Raw genomic sequence first — 10,435 nt, forward strand, 5'->3', positions numbered from 1 at the left:
AATTCAAATGACTGTTGGAAACGCGGGCGTATATTTTGTGGTTTGAAGTACTACTGGAATCGGAATCGATTTTTCACCTTGGCAAGTACTCGTTTTCGAATCCGGTTCTTGGTTGAGAATCGAGGAATCGAACCGACCCAACACTAATTTATTTATTTGCCCAGAGATTGATAACAGCATTGTGTATCAATATAAGGTACGTCAATGAATTACACAAAGTGCTTGTACAAGTTAATATAAAATACATGGTAAAATACATATTAAAAAAATAGTATATATAACTAAAATTAATCACTCATTCCACTCCTTTAAAAATTTGAATAAAAAAATTCTTTTAAGAGTAAAACATTTTGGAGCGGAAAAAGTTCAACGCTTTTTTCCTAAATACTGCAGTACCTATCGTAATTTTGAGGTCCTGGGGTAAATGATTGTAAATATTTAACCCCATGGACATTGGTCCATGCTTTGCAATAGTAGTCCTAACAAAATTTGGGTGAAAATCCTTATGCTTTCTGGTATTATAGTTATGAATCCTATCATTTGTCACATAGTCCACTAGATTTTTTTGGACAGACACGCAAACAGCATACATATAAACAATAGGAATTGGCAGTAACCGAAGTCTCTTAAACAGCGGGAGACATGGTGTATGCACTGGAACGTGGCACATAAGTCTTATTACACGTTTTTGTATCTTGAAGATAATGTCTGCATGGGGAGAGGAACCCCAAAACAGGATGCTAAACATCACTTGCGAATAAAATTCACCATAGTAAATGTTTAGCAGTACTTCAGGACTCTAAGATCATTTTTCTGTATTGTTTTTTCAGCTCAATGTACTGAGATTTGAGTTCAGGGTTGTCGGAGTTTTTGCAGGTGTATGCAGTGTCTCTGAGGGGGCGAGAGAAATAACGAATTTCATTGGTGATCCAAGGATTACAAGGAGTGGGTTTAATTTTCCTTCTAGTTTCAGGGAAAGAGAAATCAAAGAAAGCTAAGAATTTTTTGTAGAAGCAATCAAAGCTGGAGTTGAGATCATTAAAATATCATATTAATGTGCACGCAATTAAAAAAAGAATCAGACCAATCACGACATATTTCTAACCTTATTTAAGCATATTAAGCAAGGAAATAATTGAATAAATGTGATGGTGATTTCTGGCAAAACTCAATATACTCACTACTGAGCCTCTCGGCAATTGATGTGGCATTTTTTTTCCGAAAACAGGGCATCAGGTTACAATTTATGTGTTATACTACAAGTCTTACTTGTCAGAGTTACTCACGAAAGGATATCTTCTCAGGATATTTTGATTTTCCCTACAAACAATCCGAATTTATCTGCTCATCTGGCACTACGCTAATTAGAAAAGAATGGGTATGTTGCCTTCTATGTAGGACAAAAAAAGTTCGTGGTGCAGTAATATGATCATGCTTCACCCTCTGCAGTATACCCTGCATACGCCGAACACGATATCATCAGTTCCGAACTTCACCTCGTATGCGTGGTTCCGTACTTTTCAGGGTGGGTTGACTTCAAACTAGCGAGTGTTTGATAAAGTCAGGCTTCATTTTTATTAGTTTTATTTTTATCCATCTTCAGACCTTGGCCTTTCCGAATAAATGAGTGAGAACTTTAAAAAATGTGTTAAAAATAATTGAAGATGAAGAAAAGAATCCGGGCTAGGAGCAGGTGAGTATTGCAGAACGCCTCGGGTTGTCCACCGGCACATTATGGCAGGGGTAGGGGTAGAGCGAGCTACCTGGTGAAAACAATAAGTGGGATGAAGCCGAGGATCAGGTGGGCATGCCTCCGACGATTAATGCAACATTGTTCACGCTTTACACATTGCCTCAATTTAATTAAAAATTTAATTGTTAGAAAGGAACATTTCAAATAATAAACTATTTTTGGCCTTGGTGATCCATCTCACAACCAATCACTGCGCCGGCGAAAGCGGTTGTTTTAGGCATAACATTCACATTGCTCTCATAAATACGTGTATTTGAAATGGCATTTAATGGATAAGAATTTTTACATCAGACAGAAATCCGTAATAGCAGTGCAAATGCCGAGTGGAGTGCAAACATTTTTTATCAAGGTGGTGTGTTCCTTAAGGATATTTGAAGGAGGTATTAGTCGAATCAACAATATGACCTAAGTGTTTTGATTAAGTACATACTAATATTCCTGTAATCAGCTAAAATCTTGCTTGAATCCTTTGATGTACGTATATCACAATTATGTGCAAAAATCCTGTGTTTCCTGGGACATAGGCAACCTTGCCAAACATTCCTGCATTGATTGTTTTCCCGCATTCATCGTTTTTTTCATCCATCCCCCTGAAAAACGATAAATCGAGGTTCCACTGTAATCCTTATTGCTCTTTTCTGTGAAATAAATAACTCATTTGCAGAGGAGGAATGACTCAAAACCTCAATGCTATAGTTTAGAAAAATGATAAATGTAGAAAAATGCTAAAGTAAACAGCTCTAAAGGCCTGGTCACACGATACAATAACACGTACGGGTTAATGTCTAAATGTATGAACACGAGAATGAACGCCAAAATGCACCGTGTAACCACCAAACTTGTGCGAATGCATGCACAGAAAATAGAACCTGTTCTAATTTGGTTCATGCATTCGTAAATCGTTCGCGTAAATTCATAAAAATCATTCACGCAAACGAACATTAACTTGTACGTGTTAATGTACCATGTGACCAGACCTTAAGATAGTCAGTGGGAATGAATGCTTTCAGTTTTCTTGGCATGTATATGGCTTTTGACAATTTAACAATAGAAGAGGATATATGACGATCCCATAGCAGTCTACTATCAAGGTCAAAGCCTAGTAACTTTAAATTTCCAGTGTGGTACAAAGTAGCTTTTAGGCCCTTTGCACAAGAGGCCACCAAAGTGGCGCCACCATGGAAGCGCCACCACGAAAGTCATTGAGTTATATGTACAACAGCACACTGGGCCACTCTGGTGGCTTGGTCGCACTCCTGGAAGCGCGGCCAAAATTGTGGTGGCCAGAGCCCCCGACTTTGCTTGCCACCACGGACGCGCCACCAGCCGAAAAGTATTGAATCATATGGAGCACTGCACACTAGAGCTACTTTGTGGTGACACCAGTAGTTTTGTATGTTTTGTTTTCTCCAGTGTAACTTGTGATCATGGCGAGGCTTGACGTGGAACGTTTTATCCTAAAAGTGCAACCCAGGCCAGCGTTGTGGGACATTAGTAGTGAAGTGTACTCGGACAGAGATGAAAAGCGAAAGGGTTGGTTGGAGTTCGTAGAATTATTTATAGAGAAGGAGAATTCTACGGAGGAAGAAAAAAATGAATTTGTTAAGTGCATTCTAAATTACATGAATTAATAAAACACGTGGCACTTTCAATACAATAATAGTTTATTCAGGACTGCAAACATTTTTAAAATGCATTACTTATGTGTGCTATTTTGTGCCATTTATCTTGACCACCCGAAATAACTTTTTTCCAGATGCAAATTCAAAAATGTGTCATCTACTCTACTGTACAGTACTGTAGTACAGTACTGTAGTACAGGAGAGTCCACGTGACTTTTGTGTTATGTTTTGACTTGGTTGTCATTTGTTCACTGCTAACTCCAGTAAGTGGACGCGGTTGTGGTCTCGGGCTCAAAGTGACTTTTGTGTTATGTTTTGACTTGGTTGTTTTTTCTTTACAGCTAACTCCAGTAAGTGGACGAGTTTCTTATGTTTTCCTAACGTTGTGTTTATGTCAATGGTCCACTTTGCTACATTTTTTAATAAGTCTTTAGGAGAGGAAATGAATTGCCGAATAAAAATAATAGGGTGCCATTTAAAAAAGAAATACCGCTGTTCATATCTTTGTAAATAACAAAGCTACAAGGAAGGCAATCATGCTTATTAATGTCCCCCTGACAGCTAATGAACATTTGCTTGACACATTTTTGAATTTGCATCTAGACAAAAAGTTATTTCGGTTGGTCAAGATATGCAGCAAGCTTTCGCAATATTTTCTGCAAGCAATACATCTACATTCAGTGCGCGATGAAATATTTACCACTTATTGCTTAGCAGCCCAAAAGAATGTTCTATGAGTTTACGCGCTCGTGAATGGCGGTAATTGTAAACTTTTTTTTTCGAATTGTGAGTGATTTCTTTGGGTAAGGACGTATTACATGACTTGACAGGGCAAATGCCTCATCGGCAACAATCAGGTATGGTAACGTTGAAGTAGTATCACCAATGTGGTTTCCTATTATTTTTTTATTGCCTAAATCGAAAGATTATTACTCCTGGAGTACGTATTTCACACTTTTAGATGTCATAATAGGCAATCATAAAAACCAAGGGGTCAAACCATAGGTTTTGAAGGGTGCCAAAGTCGGTTAGGCTGTTCGTAGATCCGTATTGTTGATTTTTTGACCTCCGAAGGTCACAATTGGGGTCAAAGGTCATAGAGTCAAACGTCGAGCCATCATGACAACCAAGGTGTCAAACCATAGGTTTTGAAGGGTGCCAAAGTCGGTTAGGCTGTTCATACATCCGTATTGTTGATATTTTGACCTCCGAAGGTCATAATGGGGGTCAAGGGTCATAGAGTTAAATCGGCCCACCATGACAGCAAAAGAGTGTAACAATGTGTTTTAAAGGTGCCCAAGTCAGTTTTGCTGTTTTTAAATCCATATTGTCGATTTTTATTACCAGCGAGGGTCACAATGGGGTCAGAGGTCATAGAGGTATGTTTTGAAATAATAGGAAAACTAATGTCCCCAACCAAAGGTTTTGAAGAGTGACGAAGTGAGAGGCTTAGTACACATATCCACTGTCTTTTTCGACAAACCTACCTTGCCCTCTTAGTTTCACGCCGTTGTTGATTATTTATTTCCCTAGAATTCCTTTTGCCCGACTCTGTGTCCACATTATTCCAGTAATTCTCTCTACAGAAAAGGTCCTCAGGAGGTCAAATACCACATAGGATTTTCTCTTTAACTACGCTGAAGTCCCATTAGTTTTAAAGATTAGTAAGCGAATAGAAATTCCCGTTTATCCTCCTTTTCAGTTACTAGACCTTCATTGGTAACGCTCAAGTTAATGGTTGTGATTTTCTCCTATGAAAGTCCTAAAAATAGGTTAATTAAGTAGTTTAAAAAAATTCCCAGTTCGACTATAAAGACCGCAGTTCCCCTGTCCCTCGTTATGCAAGCATTACCGGCAGCAATTTTATCAGGACCTCACGTCACATTCAAACTTGCAAATTGGTTCGGTATGTCTCTGCTTTGATGAGATTGTTTAACACCCAACAATATCATCAAAGCAGAGACATGCAGTTGTGGCTTCGTCTTGGCATCTCCATTAAGATGCATTTGCCGCTGCGCATTATTGTCCGCGCAGCGTGGACTGGACAATTCTAGGTGTGCGTTATAACGAACTTTAAACATTTTAAACTTGAAGCCCTAGAAAGTGTAATGGTGCAAGATATTCAAGAAAAAAATCATGGCATCCGAAACCATTTCTGCAATTGGATGGTTGACTAGCACAATGAAAAATCCATGTTCACATTTCAGTTTATTATCCTATTAATTTTGTTGTTTTATGATATCTCTCTTTAATCGTCAAATTTTTATCACATTGCTTTGAATAAAAGCTAGATTCATTTCAATCATCCATTTCTTTTATGTTTTACATAATGGTTTCTAACATAGCCAATATCTTTTTTAACGGAGTTTTTTCTTTAACTTTGGCAAATCACAAAATGTGTAGAGAAATAAATAATCGACTGCGGCGTGAAAATAAAAGGACATGGGAGGCCTGTTGGAAAAGAATGCGAGGGAATGGAAAGTTTTCGGAAGGGACCCTTGACCCCCATTGTGACCTTCGGAGGTCAAAATATCAACAATACGGATGTACGAACAGCCTAACCGACTTTGGCACCCTTCAAAACCTATGGTTTGACACCTTGGTTGTCATGATGGCTCGACGTTTGACTCTATGACCTTTGACCCCAATTGTGACCTTCGGAGGTCAAAAAATCAACAATACGGATCTACGAACAGCCTAACCGACTTTGGCACCCTTCAAAACCTATGGTTTGACCCCTTGGTTTTTATGATTGCCCGACTTTTAACTCTATGACCTTTGACCCCCGTGGTGACCCTCGGAGGTCAATTAGTGAATAATACGGGTATTTGGACAATACCAATGACTTGGGCACCCTACAAAACCCATGGATCGACACCTTTGTTGGTATGCTATTCCTTTTGCCACCCTTATGACCTTGACGGTGACCTTACTGGGTCAACGGTTGAATATTCGTAAATAAAAGTGTTATTTTCGGGTTTCTCGTGTCCGAAAACCTAAGAATTGACATATTGGTCAATGAAATTCACACTTTAGTCTATCTCGATTTTTTTAACATTGAAACCCCATAAGGCAAATTCAAATTTTTGGTTTGGACCCACTTTGTGAGGTCAAAAGGTCAAAATTGTAAAATTTTGCTTACACTCAACAAAACTTAGGACCTTTCCCCATAAGTGTGCCAATTTTCATGAATATTGCTCCATGCAAAGTTACTAAAATTACAGGTCAAAAATGACACACGACCCTTGGGACAGTCTGTATGATAAAAATTCTTGCTATGGTCCTAATACCGGATCTGACCCTTCCCCAAGTGTGCCTAGGTGGTCTGGTAATGATGTCAACGAGTGCTTTTCTTTATGAGCTGCGCAGGAATAATTCTTAATTCTCTAAAACATAGGTGCCGGAAGTTTAAAGACATGGTTGATATCTATGGGCCCTCAAACTTAATTCAGGCTAGGGAAAGTTAACAGCGTTTCCTTACCCACTTATTCTTCCCTTCTCTCAACGTGAATTAGCGTACCGATTTTGTGATTACGTACATTTTCACCACCAGGAAACTACATAAACTCACGGTGATAGTTATATTTTCGTGGGCAGTTGACACGAACTTTATTTTTTAGCAATGAACGATTGAGACATGGATTCAAATTCGCCGCAAAGCGTGCCTCTCGCGGCCATATTAGGGTGCCTTCACAGCTCCGCGTTGCGTCGACGCCACGAGAGCTCCCGCTCTGCCAGCAAATTTTGCCCTTCACAGCTCTGCGTTGCGAAACGTGGATTCAAATTCGTCGCGTAGCGTGCCTCTTGTGGGCGTGTATTGCTTGGGAACAATCGGGGCTCGCTACATCAGCGCCGCTATTTGATGCGATCGGTGGGAATCACAGGAACCAAGGGAGTGGAGAATCCTGTGTAGAGTATTTATGAATACACTAATGGTGGGTAACGAATCGCAATCAATGCCTTTCGTTTTCTTTGATGAAGGAAACTACCCTATTGGTCTTGCTACAGGTAAATTTAACGTATTCCTGTTCAAAGCTGCGTTCAAGGTACTATCTTTGAAAATGGTGCTGTCGCTTTCTTTTCCAAACCCCCGACATCGATGAAAGTAAACTATTTGAATCAAAGAATTCAAATTTAAATTATTTAACGTATATACATAATTTAACCGTCGAGTGGGCGCGCGTGATATTTTTACACAGCCGGGCGCGTGGCGTACTTTGCCCACAATATATGCATTTATATGATAACACTCGATTTTTGTTGAAATTGATCTTTATTTGTGGAAATTAGTCCAAGCTTGTACATTTATAGGCGATACAGATGTAAAGGTACACAGGTGGATCATGACCAGTCGCGTGGCGTAATTTATACGCCATGGGTCTCTGGCTCCTCTTGCCGATCTAGAAAAATTTGCTACCATACTTTGTGCTTTAAAAATCACGCTATAAACCAGTGGCGGCTCGTGAGTCAAATGCTAGGGGGGGGGCACTCCACCGGGGGGTCATAATTTTTTAATATTTCGTGTATTTTATTAAGTTTTTACGGCAATCTAGGAATTAAATTTTGTGATGCCACATGTTCCGTTTTTTTCAACAAAAATACCTAGTTTTCCTAATAAAGCTTGATTAATAAATACTTAATGCAGAATAAATACTTAATGCAGGGTTCCTTTTATTCCGCAAGTAAAAAAGCATAAAAGCGAACCCTCAAGCTTCTTCCACATCCATCACGGTCAATAGAAAACCATGAACTGAGTGGTGGCTGATGAAGTGGCTCGCCACTCGAGGTTACTCGCCACCAAACGCGCTTCCAAAGTAGCGCTTCCATGGTGGCCTAGTGTGCAAAGGCCCTTAGGGTCAGTTTTTTTTACTTTACTTTAATTGCAAAAATGCACATAAATGTGTTTTTATCATTTTCTTTCGAGTGAAAGAGATTTTATGAAAAAATTCCAGAATAGTTTTTTTTTAGGTCTTGGGTAGAACTGATTGAGTGCATTTTTTTGCAGGAATTAATGAGAGGTCTGCGTACCGAATTGGAGAAAGATCAGTGGTGTTGGCAAATTTGATTGGTGAAGGTGGAGACACAGAGGAAGCAACTGAGGGTGAAGGACCACCTGTGGGCTAGTTATAAGTGTACGTGTTGGGTATGATTGGAAATTGTGCCTTTCCACATAAACAGTAGGTACCTTTTGTTCACGTGTGAACAGGTTGGTCCCTTAGTTCAAAGGCAGGGTTGTGGAATAATTATAATATTTAATTGGTTAGAGATTGTTGTACGTACAAGTTGCATGCTGAATATAAGGCCTTCCTAGTGCACAATAAAACTTTAATACACCGCAGCAAATACTAATGAAAAAACTTGTAAATTAATGAAGTAAATGGATTATGAAGAATGCCCTCAGTTTACGGTTAAATGTGGATATTTTTTTTAGAATTTACCAATGTATTATTGATTAAATCATGGGCTTCAGGTAGAAACAGGATTTATTCACCGGACAAATTACATTCGCATACCTTACACCCGATGACGCTAAGCGAAAAATGCCAAAAAAGAATAAAAAAGGCACCAAACTAAAAGGCAATACACAAATGCCATCTGGCAAGTAAAATATGTACAAACAAAAGAACACAAAAAAACACAAGCACCAATATTCAAAACACAGTGCCAACATGTATGGGAGTTTATTAAACAATAATATGTTGTGGAGTGTAATTAGAATTGTGACTGTAACAATCTTTTTGTTAAGGTCATTACATATTCTTGTCTCTTGGTTATATACTGTGGTTGGTGGCATGATTTGAAATATTAATATTCATGTGAAAAATTGCACAGAATGTATGGGCAGCATGAAATGGAAGAATACAGATTTTTTTGAGGAGAGAGAGACATCCCAGACAACACAGCATTTGAGTTACGTGAATAGAACACGAAAAATATTTGACCTAATTAGAGATGGGTCAGTACCTGGTTCTCGGCACTGCCGGGTCTTGACGTGTGGAACCGGCATCGAGAACCGATGGCATAAAGTCGGTTCTTAGGAATTTGGAACTACCCATAGGCTCGCAGCTGATTTAAAACTTATTTATAGCATTCTCAATGCCACCATTGACTGCCCTGCAATGCAATAATTGCTCTTCCCTTCCTAATCTAGGCATTAGGTTATTTAACCACCTACCCATTACAGCCAGAATGACCAGTTTGTCTACATTTAAGAGGGTAACTCACAATTGGCTTGTCTCTCATTCTTTATATTCTGTCGATGAATTTTTTACACACAGTACTGATGACATTGTGTTTTGATGTAACCTATATATTTGATTGTGTGTCATTTCTCTTGTATATTTTTGTACTACTTTTTTCTGACGAGGTCTCTGTATTTCTGAATACTATTGACCAATAAAATTATTATTATTACATGCATGGTTCACATTACTATCAACCCTATCAATCATTTCACCCTCAGAAAAAGAGAAATATGTATGCCTTACCTTGATTATCCAGTAATACGTAACAGGAAACTGTTGGAGCTTGCTCCCACTTAAGCAGGAATCTCAATAAAATGCGGGATGGAAATGGAAGCATATTTCCAGCAAAACCAGAGCACAGTGTCTGGTTGAGTACACAATGCACTCATACCAGTCATCGGTAATTATGTACAATGCTATATCAAATGTGCCAATATGTAAAATAACTGTAAATCAGAAGCTAGTTAAGTACGGATGGTACAGATTTTCTTTTGGTTACAAGGATAGGTGCCGGAGTTCCTCCAATCACTCTTCCTTGTAGGCGCAATTCAGATGCCAGATGAACTGAGCATACCATAATGAATAAAACTGTATCACTCACTCGCTATTTAAAACAACAATTGTTTCTTTAACTCAGCAATCACTAAATGACAGATATAATAAGAAGCTCCAAATGTAAGTGGAATATGAAAAATACCACTTGCTGGACACACATGGCTTTACTATTACAGTAACCCACATTTGGCTGGCATTGTGACTTCTTTCCAAATTATGAGTTATCAAAGTAGGTGGTAGCTCAATCACCCTTAAAAACC

The 10,435-nt window shown here is 38.8% G+C and overlaps 1 protein-coding gene across 4 annotated transcripts in view; it reads left to right on the forward strand.

Annotated features, from left to right (window-relative positions):
• The window catches only part of LOC124155370 (serendipity locus protein alpha-like), a 76,872-nt gene extending 67,083 nt beyond the window's left edge, over window positions 1-9,789 (forward strand). For all 4 annotated transcript variants that reach the window (XM_046529128.1, XM_046529127.1, XM_046529130.1 and 1 more), the window contains one exon: window positions 8,381-9,789. In XM_046529128.1, coding sequence (XP_046385084.1) covers window positions 8,381-8,499 — 119 coding nt within the window. In that variant the 3' untranslated portion in view covers window positions 8,500-9,789. The remainder of the gene's footprint in view (window positions 1-8,380) is intronic.
• Window positions 9,790-10,435: the final 646 nt, after the last annotated feature.

Source organism: Ischnura elegans, chromosome 3 (assembly GCF_921293095.1).
Source record: "Ischnura elegans chromosome 3, ioIscEleg1.1, whole genome shotgun sequence".
NCBI classification, from domain to species: domain Eukaryota; kingdom Metazoa; phylum Arthropoda; class Insecta; order Odonata; family Coenagrionidae; genus Ischnura; species Ischnura elegans.